Here is a 16296-nt window from a genome sequence, read left to right as displayed (position 1 = left end):
GATTAACAGCATATCAGATAAATCTCTTTGGAGCTTAAATGGAGTGGAATGTTAAAAAACATGACTTCAGATTTAGTAAAGTTGATTCGAAGCCCAGCAACCTTTTTAAAAATAAACTGACTCCTTTCTGAGTTTGAGAGGTGTTTTAATAGGTCTGGACATCATATGCGTCCCCCCACAAAAAGAATTTGTTCCTTCATAATGTTGATTTCATGGACCGGTTCTGCTTCAGCCTTCTTCCGCTTGGTTCTGTGGCAAGATAAACAAGAGATATCTCTGCTTTGTCCCATGCTGCAGATTGGTTTTGAATCCAAATTGCTTATCTTGATTGTCATAAATATTCCATAGATTCCCCACCCACCCCAATATTCCAACAACTTTGATGCCCAGTCCCATCCTAATTACTTCAATCAAAGGCTTCATAGATACCTTGTGCAAGACTCCAAGGGAATAAACGTTTGGTTTTACAGAATTGTATATTTAACCAAGTCACATGTAGATTCAGTTATCTGGATCGAATCCAGAAGAGAGTGAAAGTACTCTCTCTCTCTCTCTATATATATATATACACACACACACACACACACACACACCTACCTGGTTTATAGGGGGTTTTTTGTGGAAACCTGGAGAAGTTATTCTCAGAAACGGCACCCTTCTAGGGATATCATGATGATTACATTTCTGAATTCTAAGTGCTTCAGCTGAAGTCTCAATCCCTCTCTTACAGAATTATCTTCTAGGGAAAAGAGAAACCTCCGAAATGGCAGACAGGAACAAGGAAGTACTACTGGAGGTGAGACTTTCCACATTATTGATGTGGTGGCTGTTTTGCTACTGCTGCTTTTCATTTATTGCTATGCAAGAAGGGTGAAGGAATCTTAAGTCCTGCCTACAAAGCTCATAGGGACGCGGGTGGCGCTGTGGGTTAAACCACAGAGCCTTGGACTTGCCGATCAGAAGGTTGGCGGTTCAAATCCACATGACGGGGTGAGCTCCGGTTGCTCGGTCCCTGCTCCTGCCAACCTAGCAATTCAAAAGCATGTCAAATTGCAAGTAGATCAATAGGTACCACTGCAGCAGGAAGCTAAACGCTGTTTCCGTGTGCTGCTCTGGTTCGCCAGAAGCGGCTTAGTCGTGCTGGCCACATGACCCGGAAGCTCCCTTGGCCAGTAAAGCGAGATGAGCGCCGCAACCCCAGAGTCGGCCACGACTGGGCCTAATGGTCAGGGGTCCCTTTACCTTTACCTTACAGAGCTCATAATCTAAATCCATTGGTCAAGTCAGTAATGAGGGCCAGGATAGAGCTGAAATAAGTGGGCTAAATAAGAGGACAAAAAGGCTGAAGATTCAAGGTTAGCTAATGTGTGTTGGAAGAAATATCCCTGCGACTGCAGAACGTTCTCTTCAAATCTATGTGAACTTTCTATTTCAGGAGTGTTTTTGCGGAAGCTCGGTAACGGTGCCAGAAATTGAGGGTGTCTTGTGGCTGAAGGATGATGGCAAAAAATCTTGGAAGAAGCGCTATTTTCTTCTGCGTGCTTCTGGAATCTACTATGTTCCCAAAGGAAAGGCGAAGGTGACTCTTCTGCTTCTAAAACTGTTTTTAAGACTCGTGCCACTGTCGTCTTTTCAAAACCCTGACATCCCAGTTTGCCACTCCCATTGGCTCAAGTTTGGAGCCTGCCAGATAAAATGATCCCCCTTCTCTTCCTCTCCCACACTGTTCTGAGGGTTCCTCCCCACTCTCCCAAGCCGATTTCCCGGGGAGGAAAGGGGGAAAGCCCCATTGCACAAGCGGAGGTCCTTGCATAGGGGGCTTCCACTGATGGGGTCCGTTAGAAGAGTCCTACCCATAATTCCCAGCTCTTGGGTGGCGCTGTGGGTAAAACCTCAGTGCCTAGGACTTGCTGATCGCATGGTCGGCGGTTCAAATCCCCGCGGCGGGGTGCGCTCCCATTGCTCGGTCCCAGCGCCTGCCAACCTAGCAGTTCGAAAGCACCTCCGGGTGCAAGTAGATAAATAGGGACCGCTTACTGGCGGGAAGGTAAACGGCGTTTCCGTGTGCTGCGCTGGCTCGCCAGATGCGGCTTTGTCACGCTGGCCACGTGACCCGGAAGTGTCTCCGGACAGCGCTGGCCCCTGGCCTCTTAAGTGAGATGGGCGCACAACCCTAAAGTCTGTCAAGACTGGCCCATACGGGCAGGGGTACCTTTACCTTTACCTTTATGGTGGACTCAGTTTTTGAATGAAAACGCTCCCAATAATGATGAAAATATCTATTTAATATTAATCACCACCTGATAAAGAAATCTTTATGTCCCCTTTCTGGTAATATTTTAACACCCATGCTTTTCTTGATGTCCTGTTGGGTTCCGTTAGCATATCACAGTTGAAATATATATATTTTTTATGTGCTTAAAATTGTCAATAGTGACTTAGTGTACATCACGAAGACATTGTTTTTTTAATTTTGGGAACATTTTAATCTAATTTGAAGTTCTTTTCATAGTTGAGAGAGCCTAGAAAATTGTTCCACTTTGATCTTGTAACATTTTCCATTCTGCTGATTATATAGTACTAATGTTTTTATTCCTATCTTGGGTTAATTTGTTTTATTCTAGTTGCCTACTGAGAGTAGTTCCTTGTGTTTACATTAACCTGAAAGTTACACAGGAGGTAACTTTGAAAGAGTTATGGTAAAATGATTTGAGGGTTTCTACGTCCATGACCGTATGTGTTTCTTTTTATAGGTCTCTCGGGATCTTGTATGCTTCCTTCAGCTGGACCATGTAAATGTTTACTACGGCCAAGACTATCGGAATAAGTATAAAGCCCCTACAGACTATTGTTTAGTACTTAAAGTAAGTGTTGAGTGGTAGCTGTCAATATGAGAAATGAAAAGGGGAAGGGGAAAAGGCCACAGACTAGTTGTTGGAAGGCTTCTTGTACCTTGTGTGCTGCGTGTTGCCCATTTCTGCATGAAACGCAAAAAAAGGCCAGTATTGATTTGACACACTCTCCATCAGATCCTGTTTTCATTTGCCTTTGAGAGAAGGCGGCAAGTTCTTAATCATATTTTGCAGCAGTTTCTGTCAACAGCTTCAGTGCAGAAATATGAACCCTAGCATTCAAAGGATGCATTCCTCACTTTTTGCTATCGCAACTGCAAAGTCTTTGAACATGACTGTTCTGCGTCCCTAGGAGTAGTCTTAATGCTGTAAGGTTAAGGTTGTTATTTTTAAATTCGGTTCACCCTGACTGCGCCAAATGTTTCTCTTGCAGCATCCTCAGATTCAGAAGAAGTCGCAATATATTAAATATTTGTGTTGTGATGATATCAGAACCCTACATCAGTGGGTCAATGGCATCCGTATCGCTAAGGTATGTTCCAGTTCTCTGCTCCTCTCCCAATAGCTGCCATACCATAAGAGTTGGAAAGTATAAACACAGAATGGGCGTTGCTAATGTCCAAACATAGACACTGTTTTTAAGGGCAGGGATTCTAAAAATCGGATTTAAATATATTCTTTTAAAAATTGTTACTAGCATATAACAAAGTATATGATTATATAAAAATGGAATGTTGTAACAATTTAAAGTTATCTGTTATTATTTACTCTGCTGGTCATCAGAATATGCATTTCCAGGCTGGTATAACACATTAAACCAAAAGTATGTCCAAATTAATAGGTGATGCCCAACTTTAGTCTCCCTTAGATTTGAAATCTGAGTCTACTCTTGAGTATTACCTAGTTGGGTATCACTCAGTCTGCATTCTGTGACCATTTATTTTCACGCGGAAGCGTTTCCAGCCTCTTTAACATTTTCATTCCTCCTTTGACAAGTAACCCTCTTCCTAGGATTCCATGTCATATGGAACTTCGTGCTTGGGATGGCATCTGTGCCTTCTTGATTTTTCCCTATACCCTCATATGCAAAGCTCTGTAGTTGTCTGGAGAATTGTAACTCGGTGTGTTAGAAGAGTTATTGGCTGGAACTACCAATTTCACCTCATGGCACTTGTTATTCCATCAGGCGAGCAGCTGTTTCTAGCTTTCAGTGCAGATTGGTAATAAGAAACCAAGACTCCAGCAGGCACCAAACAAAATTTCAGCTAATCTTACAGTGTAGGTTTTGTCAGGAGCAAGCCCACTAGTCTGAAATGAAAGGGATGGGGTTGATAAGCTTTGAATGAAATGAATGAATGAAAGGGATGGGGTTGATTTGAATCACGCAGTGTTCACATTCCCTGTTCTGTTTTGTTCAGTATGGGAAACAATTGTACGTAAACTACCAAGAAGCCCTGAAAAGGACAGAATCGGCATATGACTGGACATCCCTCTCCAGTTCTAGTATCAAGTCTGGATCCAGTTCATCTAGTTTGCCAGGTAAGCCTCAGTACCATTCTGTTTCTATAAAATGTTTTAAGAAGTTTTGATTCACTGTAAAAACACCCCTTGGGTGACTTGAAAATGAGACCTACCATTTAATTCAGAAACATACACCTTTTAAAATGTGAAGAACGTGAACTAAAAAATAATTACATTGAGATAGTGTTTGTGGGACTTGTTGCCAGAGCATCAAGATGAAATAGGCTTCTGTTCAGTCCTGTGTCCTGTTTTCAGTTGTTAAATGAACAGAGAAAGCGTTCGATTCCATTGAGTATCTTCCAGCTCACACATGGAGCATAGCTGTCAAGTGTCCCTTATTTGGTGGGACAGTCTCTTATCCCAGCGCCATGTCCTGCTGCTGTCCCTTATTGATGAGGCTTCATTTGGCTGCTGGCTGGGCTTTCTGCCTTTGGCTCAGAGGGGCTCAGAAGTTGAACATACCTGCGCCCAGAAAATCCCTTATTTTGGCTGCTGGTCCTTATTTTCGAGGCTGCTGGTCCCTTATTTTCAAATCTGTAAGTTGACAGCTATGACATGGAGTCAATTATACATGTGAGAGTGATTCACTCAAATAAACATGTTTTTATGGGTTTTGCATTGATGCCCAACGTGTGTTCTGCATTTCTTTCCACAGAATCTCAATCCAATCATTCTAATCAATCAGATAGTGGAGTTTCAGATACCCAGACAGGACATGTCCGTTCTCAAAGTATCGTTAGCTCCATCTTCTCAGAGGCCTGGAAGCGTGGTACCCAACTGGAAGAGTCTGGCAAAATTAGCGTAAGTATCATACAACAGACAATACTATATTACCGTGATAGGATATGAATTTCACCATTGCGTAACATTGGCCTTGCTTGTAAGCCATGATTCCTACATAAGGAAGCAGCCAAGAATTCTCCATTAAATTTGGAGAAACAGCCAAGCCTCATACATTCTGGGAATATTCCATTATGGTAACAGTTGCTTCATGTCGCAGCTTGCTCCCCTATGTTTTATGCTATGTTTTGTTTTGTTTTCCTGTTGCCTCGCAGTCTCATGTGGCAAATGCAAAACCCGGAACAGCTCAGAGCTCCACTGCAGTGATGACTTAAGCAGGGGTAGAGTTAAGGTCAGGGGCCTTGTTTGAACTATTAACCTGGGTGAATGATGCAACCAAAATCATGCAGACTAACTTTTTTCAAGAGATATCTAATATTTAAGCACACTGATTAGTCCACAAGTGCCTGAGACTTTAGTGCCCTAATTTGACAATGTCATGCACCCCCCACCCCAATTTATTAATAATCTGTCATGGTTCTGGTTTAGCATATATTGCTGGAAAATTCTTCCCAGAATGAAGAATCTTAAAAGAGTTCTATAGCTTGCTGAATTTCAGATCAGTACTCTTTGCAATGGTATGCATAGCTCTAAATTGCAGGAAACCATCGTTTCACAATGCTTCCCTCAAATAATCACATAATACGGAGAAACAGTCATAAAATATAGGATTGTTCATTTGGTGGTCCATTATCTATTACCAGTTGTCACAAAGTAAATCACCTTAATAACTTGACCAGAACTCTTGGTGCCTTCTGTTTGACCTCTTCCTCCCCCCCCCCGCCCGCCCCCCCGTGCAATAATCCCTGCATGCCTTGACTCCCCTTCCTATTCTGTGATATAGTTAGTCGTGATGGTTTTCACTCTGTGTATTGATTATCAGTGCTTGGTCACTTGCATTCCCCTCCCGTCAAATTTGGCTATATATATTTCCACCTTAGGCAGTTGTGAGGGATTCTGCTCTAAAAGCAATGAGAGATCTTGTCTTCCCTAACGCAATTGCGAACTTTGTGCGGGTCCCTCTGCACATAGTACCAACCCAACCTTCTCTCTCAGTTATACGGCACTTTATTCAACTTTTTGTAATTCATAGTAGTTAAGTTTATAGCAGGCACTTTCACAATCATTTCTCTTTCTATATATGTTTGAATTTTATTTTGGTGTTTTTTTGTATTCCCTTCCCTTTTAGGCTAGAATGGACTCAATAAGCCGACCCTTTACTTCAGTCCCACCAGCTTTGTCTCCGCAGGCCAAAGCGACCCCCCTATATTCAGCTTCACAGCCATCGCCTCCCCTTCCGCCCCCGCCCCCTCCTCCGCCACCCCCTCCTCCACCGCCACCCCCTCCGCCCCCGCCCCTCCCCAGCCAGTCCATGTCATCGGGAGGCGGCTCAGCCACCGTGTTTGTGAAGTACAGCACGATAACAAGGCTGCAGAACGCCTCTCAGCATGGGGGGCTTCTCTTCAAGCCCCCCCATATGATGCAGCAACCACCACCAATCCTGCCACCGGCAAAGCCCCAGAACCCAGTGCCCCCTAATGGTGTGGTCCCTCCACCGCCACCCCCGCCACCTCCCCCTACCCCGGGCTCAGCTATGGCGCAGCTCATGAAGCCTGTGCCCTCCATCCCGTCAGTGCCGCAGTTCACGCCGCCACCCCCTCCTCCCCCTCCTCTCAAAATCCACCAGATTCATCAGAATATTCCTCCGGCGCCAGCCGCGGCCCCTGCCACGCCACCGCCTCCCCCGCCTATGCCTGCTCCGCCGCCTCCCCAAGCCCCTCCTAAGCCTGCCATGACTCTGCCTACACAGAGCAGCTCAAAAGCCGCCTCGCCTGTCGCGGCGCAACCCACGCCGCCTGCCCCTGCCCTGGTTCCTTCAGCGATGAAGAAGCAGCCCAGTTTCGCAACTCCGCAGGTTCCCCTGTCTCCTGTCCCGCTAGGCCCTCTCCCCCCGCCCACTTTGCCCAAGCAGCAGAGCTACTCCGGCAAACTTCCGCCCTCTCCGCAGTCCCCTGTGCCATCGGTGGTGAAGCAAATCGCCAGCCACTTCCCTCCGCCTCCCATGCCGGCTTCAGAGCCTCAGCCTTTAAAGCCCACCCCTCTGAATGTGCCACCGCAGTCTCCTCCGGCAGTCAAAGCCAAGCCGAAATGGCAGCCCACCGCCGTCCCATCTCCCGACTTTCCTCCTCCGCCACCTGAAAGTAGCCTAGCCTTTCCTCCACCGCCCTCCCCTGCTCCGGCGGTGGTGTCTCCCACGCCGGACAAGGCAGGGGGTTCCCCGGTCAAGAAGTCTACCAAGACGTCTAGCCCGGGAGGAAAGAAACCCCCACCGACTCCCCAGCGGAACTCCAGCATAAAATCCAACAGCTCAGCGGAGTACCACGAATCAAAGAGACCGTCGGTGGATAGCCTGGTCAGCAAATTTGCACCTCCGCCAGAGCCTTTGGGGTCTCCTGTGAAGGAGACTCCGCTCCCCCCTGCAGCTCCCCCAAAGCCAGGAAAGCTCAATCTACCTATTGTACTTCAGCAAGCGGGAATTTCCGCAAAGGCACCTGCCACAGGAGCGCCCGGGAAGGGTACCGTGGAAGAGTTTCCTTCCCCTCCGTCGGATTCAGACTTCCCCCCTCCGCCGCCCGAAATCGATCTCCCTCTGCCGCCCATCGAGATTCCCGCCGTGTTTTCGGGCAACACCTCTCCCAAAGTGGCCGTCGTCAACCCTCAGCCCCAGCCCCCGTGGTCCAAACAGTCGGGGAAGAAAGCTCCTCCCCCCACCCGCCCCAAGCGCAACGACAGCACCCGGCTCACGCAGGCGGAAATGGCCGAAGCGCAGGCCGCCGCGGCTCCGCAAGCGGCCGTGGCTCCGCAAGTGCCCACCTCGCCCAAGTCTGGCCTTAGCGTTCAGCCCGGGTTCCTGGCCGACCTGAACAGGACTCTGCAGCGCAAGTCCATCACGCGGCACGGCTCCCTCTCCTCGGCCCGGATATCCAGGGCAGAGCCGACGGCCACCATGGATGACATGGCTTTGCCCCCGCCCCCGCCGGAACTTCTCACGGAGAAGCAGAAGAGCAGCAACTTTGGAGGCAGCCACATATCGGGCTATGCAACATTACGGAGAGGTCCACCGCCAGCACCTCCCAAGAGGGATCAAAACACCAAACTCTCGCGAGACTGGTGATAGTAAGTGGCCGCCAGTGAACTCTACAAATGACATGTCTGATACACTTGTGAAGCTCCTTGTCTTAATAGCTCTGTGTGTGTGTGTGTGTGTGTGTGTGTGTGTGTGTGTACCCGCACGCACACACACTCACACAACACACACGCGAACAGAAGCTATGGGCGCCATGTTTCGGTTCACAATCAGTCCAAAAGATTTCTCTGTTTGCAGTTGGTTTATTGGGGCAAGGGGCGGGCTAACTCTTTTGAGATCCTTCTTACGGATTGGACCAAAATCTTTGAAACACTTCTTTTTTCCTGCAATTCAGGAAAACATCTGTTGTCTGTCACGTGAGACATGTTGGTGCATGTATTATAAATGTAGGTATATAATATATTGTGAAGTATTTTGTTGCAATGATAGAGGCTAACCAGAATGTTTTTGTACATCTGTATTTATTTGTTTCAGTCAACCGATATGTGTATTACCGGAAATTGGATGGCACATCTTAAAAGAAAAGCCCTTTTAAAAATTGAAGATAATAGGAGGCACTTTAATCAGAAAAAAACCTATTTTTCCCAGTCGGTGACGGGTATAGGGTACTGACAGATTCTATCGGCGTTCGTACATTGTCAGTTGATTGAAAACTCCGAAACAATCTACCAAAACATTCTGGTTGTAATACTACTGAGATTAAATCCATACATAGGAAAGGGGATGTGTTGTATTGTGGGCCTGGAGTTAAATATATTTGGACTTCAAAATACAGACATTCCCTTCTGGAACTGTTAAGGGGAAAGGAAAGGATTTATTTAATCAAAACGCTTAAGAAGACACTGCCCTTTATTACACCTTTGTGCACTTAGGTGTAAGCCCCATGGAACACGGCGGAGAAATATTTGTGACTAAATAGGTGTAGGATCCGGCTCCAATCCAGGGAGCAACTTGCAATGAACCAAGTGGGATTTTCTCTGAAGGGATCGTGCTTTTAATTAGAATAAATACACACTCTTCTAATCCATGTTACTCATTTTTATTTAGAGATCTGTTTGGCATTTAAGCAGAAATGGTGCATCTGCAAGCTCAGTTCAGAACCATTCTGGGTGTGCCAGTCGTCATGTGTAATTCGGCTAAGTTCGCGAGCTCCTTGCTCTGGTGCTACTCGGCAGGTTGCCAAGATGCCATCTTGCATACGACCCAAGCGCACCCGCATCTCTTAACGCTCAGCGCAAGCCCTCTCCCAACGTTCAAAACATGTATCTGTGGAGAAGAGTTGGCCGCCCCTCAGATGTTGGATGGCACGAGGTTCTGGGTAACGGGCTGCTGCGAGCGTGTTCAGCAAAGCACACTTGCAAACCCGCTTCAACCTTCCTGCTTGAAGTGTGGAGAAAATGGGGTTTGCTCACCCAATTGGGCACCCTTCCCCCCACCCATATACTGTATTTTTTGCTCTATAAAACGCACCAGACCACAAGACGCACCTAGTTTTTGGAGGAGGAAAACAAGAATAAAATATATTCTGAATCTTAGAAGCCAGAACAGCAAGAGGGATCGCTGCGCAGTGACAGCAGCGATCCCTCTTGCTGTTCTGGCTTCTGGGATAGCTGCGCAGCCTGCATTCACTCCATAAGACGCACACACATTTCCCCTTACTTTTTAGGAGGGAAAAAGTGAGTCTTATAAAGCAAAAAATACGGTACATTCTGAATGGCTGAAGAGGGGCACGTGCAAATATGACCCCCGTTTCCACAACAGCTGGGCGGGCAAGCGTTGCTTAAGTGGTTGAAATGCTTCTTCACACACAGGTGACCCCAGGGGGCGGCAGAATGGCTTGTTAATGGACAAAGCAAAAGGGTGATCATGGCGCAATTCACTTTCGCCCGATTTGGTCATGGCATGAGAGCTAAGTCTTGGCTCCCGTCATCTGTGATGCTCTAGTCGAGTCGAAAAACCTCTTCGTCCTAGGAACCTGCGCTATCCTAAGTTCAAGTAGTGCGTTTTGGAATTTAATCAGAATTTTTACCAGGCGAGGAAGTTCTGAAGCAGCTCACACGTTACGTTTACACCAGTCTCAATTATGGCTTAACATGAAGGACCAGTGTGCTGGAGAGACCGTGCTTCGCTCTTCCTTTTGCTAGCACGCCAGCGAGGAACCAAACCAGGCGCTGGTTTGCTGTTGTGCGCAAGCCAGCTTTTACGGTTAGGAGAGAAGCGGAAAATGTGATGGTAGGCTCCTTCTTGGCTAAGCAGCTGGATTTTTGTTGAGAAACGTACCATGAGCATTGTTTCGCGTGCAACAGCAAGCAGCCTATGGCTTGTTTCGTTGGTAGCATGCTGAACAAAGGTTAGTGCTGTGCACTCTTGAGCCAGTGTACCAGCAGCGCATTGCTTGTTCCGCTTAAACCATTCAAGTGATGTGCAGGCCCAGGCAGCAAGTATTGCATCTGCTGTGCGATGCAACACAGAAATTGTAAAACTTTCTCATTATTGGCTATTACTGAATTGCATATGAGTGCAGTGCGTGTGTTTAAGAAGGACAGCGATAATTTGCTCTGAACTTGTCTTTAAAGGGCTTGCCACCTTTTAAACCTCAAAGATTAGCCCATCGTAAGCTTGTCTTAGGCATCGGAAGTTAGTTGCTTCTGGGGCTGAGGTGGTGGCGTTTGCCTTTGTGTGTGTTTTTTTTTATTTATTTAAAAAAAGACTGTCGTCTGCCTGAGCTCTGTTTGTAGAAAGGTATCCAAATTAGGGTAATTTGGAAGGCTTGACGTTTCGCTCTAGAAAAAGCCGGAGAAAGTTAAGAGTCATTTTTGCTTTTGGCCTAGAAGGATCCTGAATGCAGAAAGAAATGGTGCTATGTCATCTGATGCTGAATCGGCTTGTTTTCCCTTCCCCAAATGTGTCCTGGACACAGTTTTCCTATTTTAGAATAGTTTACTTGAGCAATAATATACCATTGTGTGCATTTTTAAAGCACTGCTGTCGGATGGCACTTTTTTTTGTAACTTTCAAAGTGTTCAGAGTTTCGTTTCTTCTATTTTTGTGCTTATAAAGTGTCCTTAACCATTTACATTGCAGCATTTTAGCTTGTCTTACAACAAACGGTGGTTATTTTTTTACTTACAATGCATTTGGTGCTCAACTTTATTCTTTCCGTTGCTGCTCGGACCACTTGCTGGCCTAAAGGGGGGAAAACCCCACCTCATTTGGGAGGTGCGAGGAATATGCCAGATTTGTTCCATGTCTAGTAGCAACCTCATAGCCAGGTACATAAGCTTGCTAAGAAGAGAGTGTGGGATTGCTTTGGGCAGCCAGGTCAGTTAATTCAATCACTTCCCTGCCCCCTTTTGTTAATTTAGAACCAATGCCTTTGAAAGTACTGTTATTTCTCTCCCCAGCTTTAACGAAACATCTTAAATGCAAACAACTGACCAAGATCCACATTGACATTTTCAGAATTTTTGTGCCCTGGTAAATTAAAGAATGTGCCCCACCCCACAAGTAAGCAGGGGTAAGAAGGTACCATTTTAGCTACCCATTGGTGTCTTCTGAAAAACGGTAATGTAGAACATATTTTCCAGATGTGTTTATGGGCATCTGTCTGTCTCTGGAGACGATGTAGGAGTGCACTTTTGGGGGTGAACTGTTGGAAGGTTACAGCACCTGTGATGAGACATGTTTTGTTGCAGCTGGGGCAGATGAAGGGGTCTGCTTGTGCTCCTGCAGATGCACTGTTGCATTTCTTCTCCCAGCGGTCATTCTTCCTCGGGTCACTGCTATGGATGCAGCATTCGGCTATTATACCTTAATGGTATGTGCAGCTTACAAACATTCTAATATGGTATGTGCATCTTACAGTCATTTAATGCTGCAATTCTACACACTTACCTCGAATCAAGTCCCATGGAATGCAGCGGGGCTTACTTCTGACATTATGTAGGACTGCACTATCTCCATGGGTCTTTTTTCAAAACCGTGCTCATTCTGAGGTTAGGTAAGCCTGCTAATTGTGTGTTGCTTTGCCATTTTGCCAGCAACTCTATCTGTTAACCGTGCTCCGGGATTTTAAATTGCCTACAGTGGATGCGAGGGGTACCGTATTTTTCACCCGATAGGACGCACCGGCCCATAGGACGCACCATGGGTTTTTTTTGGGGGGGGGGGAATAAAGAAAAAATAAAGGAAAAAAAATTATTTCCCCCCCCCCCAGGCTCTTGTGGGGCCGGGAGCGGGGAGAAGCGCAGCCCGCCTTCAGACCAGGTCCGGGGACAGCGGAGCTTGTGGGGCTGGCGGCGGGGTCTCCCCGCCATCAGCCTCCAAACCACTTCGGGAGACAGCGGGATGGCGGCGTTCCGCCTCCCTCTGTCCCCCAACCTTGTGGGGCTGGCGCTGGGGCTCTCCTGAAGCCTGGAGAGCGAGAGGGGTCAGTGCGCACCGACCCCTCTCGCTCTCCAGGCTTCAGCGAAAGCCTGCATTCGCCCCATAGGACGCACACACATTTCCCCTTCATTTTTGGAGCAGCTCCTAATAGGCCTCACACAATCTCTTCCGTTTGTAAACAGAAAAGGGCAAGTTGCATCTTTGCCCTGGATGGTGTCCTAATCTTTGCAGCGGCAACTATTGTTTCTTCTTGAATGTCTCCCTCCCTTAATTTATAAAGCTATCTTAAGATAGGTGGGGAACCTATGAGCCTCCAGATGTTAGGGCTACAGGCTGCCTTATTATCCCAGACTATTGGCCATCTGTCATGGATGCTTGAGCTGAGATTTCTGCATTGCAGAGCGTTGGGCTAGATGACCCTTGGGGGGCGTCCCGTTCAACTACAATTCTATGATGGGAGCCCACCCCCACATGAAAGGCCACAGGTTCCCCACTATTGCTTGAGTCGTTCCTACGGAGTCTTAAATTGAGTTTGCAGGTCTACCACAATGCTCTGTGTCTAGGCTGCAATTTTCTTTACAAACCTCCTTGGAAGTCGAATGTGGCATGCAGACATTCTTGAAAGTTTGGGAAGGGTTCAAAAACAAGACAGGAATATTCAGTGAGCACAGCATGGGCAGACATGTAGATGGAACTCAAAAAGACTTTTCTGAGCAACATCAGCTGAATTCACGCCTATTTAAACTTCAGTGGTGCAAATGCGTTTGTTTTTTCGTTTCTACTTGCATTTCATTTTCTTGTCTGCATTGTTGATTAGCAAACTGCAAATTTGAGAAGAGGTTAGCCACACTGCTTTTGACAACCGCTTGGCCTTAAACGCCTTTAGTGTTTAAAGATGTCGATCCCATTTCATGTTTAAAAACCACTTACAAGTTAAAGAGTACCAAGGATAGATTGGTTCAAAATGCATTTGGACATTTTTAACATAACCCTAACTTTATAATCCCAAGTGTAAAAAGTACATACTGCTGCTTCTTCTTACACATAGTGAGGTACTTCTGTAGACCCTTTGGCCCGGATAAGAAAAGTATCCTATATTTATTTTTTAATGGTTACCTACTTGAAAAGGTATTGCTTAATCTCAAAAGCTGATTAAGGCTTTGTAGGGCCAGATCACACCTTAACTGGAGAATTGCCAACTGTGCTTGTTTCTCTTTGCTAACTAGTTGAGTGCAGGAAAACCAACATTAAGCTCACATCTGCCCCAAGGCAGCATTTGGGGGGGGGGGAGGTTAGAGAAGGGAGGAGACAGAGAGGTCCTTGTTTTCCCACACTGGCAACCTAGCAATTTTGTACTTTTTCTTCTGCTGATTACATGCTTCATGTGTAGTTTGGCTTTTAGATGTGCTGGAACCGATTTAGGCTTGAGTGTACCATTATGCCCACTCCCTCCCCCAAAAAAAACCCCCCCAATAACCATAAAGTGAATATTTAAAGCACTGCGATCAGTGGCAATCTTGTTCAATGTGTGTAATGTACACATCTGTATGCTGCTTTACTCTCCCCCCCCCCTTCCCACCACTAAAGCAAATTCAAAATTCAGCTACACATTGCAAACCTGTATATTTAGGACCTAAATACGCGCGTGGCGCTGTGGGTTAAAGCCTCAGCGCCTAGGGCTTGCCGATCAAAAGGTCGGTGGTTCGAATCCCCGTCGCGGGGTGCGCTCCCGTTGTTCGGTCCCAGCGCCTGCCAACCTAGCAGTTCGAAAGCACTCCCGGGTGCAAATAGATAAATAGGGACCGCTTACTAGCGGGAAGGTAAACGGCGTTTCCGTGTGCTGCGCTGGCTCGCCAGAGCAGCGATTTCACACTAGCCACGTGACCCGGAAGTGTCTTCGGACAGCGCTGGCCCCCGGCCTCTTTGAGTGAGATGGGCGCACAACCCTAGAGTCTGTCAAGACTGGCCCGTACGGGCAGGGGTACCTTACCTTTACCTTTATATTTAGGACCTATTGGGGGGGGGGTGTAGAATTTATGAGCCCGACACTATCAATTGTGAACGCCCTTCTAGTAGATCACGTCCTTGCCCAGCTGTGGCAAGAGAGCTGCTCTACATGATGGCTTTAAATATATGCAAACTGCAATACTGAACCAGCAAGAAGCTGGTACCAGTTGCTGTGATGATATGGTTCACCGCCTTGGGCTTGGCAGGGCATCTTTGTACGCATGCCCTCAGCAACCAATATTTGGGGTTTTCTTTCTACCAAAGAGATAACAGGACAGTCTGTGGTAGTTTTCTCAAAACGCCTATCTACGTCTAGCAGGTTCTGCTGCCTATTTACATCGTTATTACAGGGGCCAATACAAAAATGTTGGACTCTCTGGACCAGAATGTGCTTCGCTTTTTAGAGGGCCGGGGGGGGGGGGCGGGATAAAGATCTGTGCTGCAGCATCTTCTCACAAAGTATGCGTTTGAAAATGGGATTGGGTCATTTGTCCGCTTTTTCCTGCTTCACCTACTGTGCGATTGTAAATTGTGGGAAATTGAGCTTTGTTTTGCAGGCATTGGTAAGCATTCGATAGTGGTAAGGAGTCCCGATTATGCACCTGTTAAACACCAACATTGCAGCAATTATGTTGTCTGTGCAGATTTGTGCTAAGTGCTTAAATACATTCGTATGTTTACTGCTTTACATAAAGAAATTGCACATTTTATCTTTAGAGTGGGACTGCCTCCCCATCTCCTTTCCCTTTAAGAAAGCAAATCTCATTGAAAGTGGTAATTTACAGTCGAGAAGAGCTTTGTTCTATATAAATATTCTATAAATATGTATAAATATACTTTTTTTAAGCATGGGAGAAAAAAAATTAAAAAAATGCATTCAATGACAAAGTACTCGGAAATCATTACAATGGAATATGCACAAGTCAATAAAGATATAGTTAAATTTGTCCGCTGTTCTCATGTGACATTTTCTGTTTAAGTTTTATTTAAAAGTAAACTAACTGCAAAAGAAACCTCTAGCTGCAGTCTTGAATCCTTGGGTCTTTATTGCAAAGAAATCCTAGTGGCTTTCTCTTACGTGGCTCCTTTGTGTTTGAGTGAAAAAAGTGACCTCACATCTAGGTAATAAAATATACTTCTTGCTCCACCTTGTGCTTGAAAACATGCACGGTCAAGGGCATAGTATGAAGTGAGACTACTTTGCCCATTTAGCCCAGTATTGTCTGGCAGCAGCGTCAAGGCTTTTCCCAGCACTTTTTAAAACTAGGGCTTGAATGCAGAACTGCCTGCACACAAAACTAACTTGCCTTTGCAAATACATAGATTAACCTTGGACAGGGGTGGGTGGGGGTCTCACCCCAGGTTCCATCATGGAGGGGGGGGTGACAAATTATCAAGGAACAATTACTGCCCTACTAGGGCTGTTCATAAAAAACCATTTTTTTGAAAATGCCTGCTCCAAAGGTCTTATCTTACTACACTGGGGATTATATAGCTATATATGAGATTTCATACATATCAGTTAATATCTTGACCCTCCTC

At 46.2% G+C, this 16296-nt stretch overlaps 1 protein-coding gene and 1 long non-coding RNA gene across 6 annotated transcripts in view; both read left to right on the top strand.

Moving 5' to 3' along the window:
* RAPH1 (Ras association (RalGDS/AF-6) and pleckstrin homology domains 1) overlaps window positions 1-9829 on the top strand; it is a 73345-nt gene extending 63516 nt beyond the window's left edge. For 2 of the 5 annotated variants that reach the window (XM_083405813.1, XM_083405812.1), the window contains 7 exons: window positions 731-796; window positions 1436-1579; window positions 2754-2864; window positions 3286-3384; window positions 4271-4391; window positions 5029-5174; window positions 6403-9829. In XM_083405813.1, coding sequence (XP_083261939.1) covers window positions 731-796; window positions 1436-1579; window positions 2754-2864; window positions 3286-3384; window positions 4271-4391; window positions 5029-5174; window positions 6403-8388 — 2673 coding nt within the window. In that variant the 3' untranslated portion in view covers window positions 8389-9829. The other 3 variants (XM_083405815.1, XM_083405814.1, XM_083405816.1) reach the window with 2 other exon arrangements.
* A 187-nt stretch (window positions 9830-10016) lies between these two features.
* On the top strand, window positions 10017-15701 carry LOC310664922. The gene is made up of 3 exons (XR_014505114.1): window positions 10017-12491; window positions 12886-14400; window positions 14756-15701. It is a non-coding gene; the product is annotated as an uncharacterized lncRNA (long non-coding RNA).
* The last annotated feature ends 595 nt before the right edge of the window (window positions 15702-16296 follow it).

This window comes from Podarcis tiliguerta (genome assembly GCF_965153285.1).
Source record: "Podarcis tiliguerta genome assembly, chromosome: 1".
Taxonomy (NCBI): domain Eukaryota; kingdom Metazoa; phylum Chordata; class Lepidosauria; order Squamata; family Lacertidae; genus Podarcis; species Podarcis tiliguerta.
The sequence above is the reverse complement of the archived record's forward strand: the minus strand, read 5'-3'. Positions and strand labels throughout refer to the sequence as shown.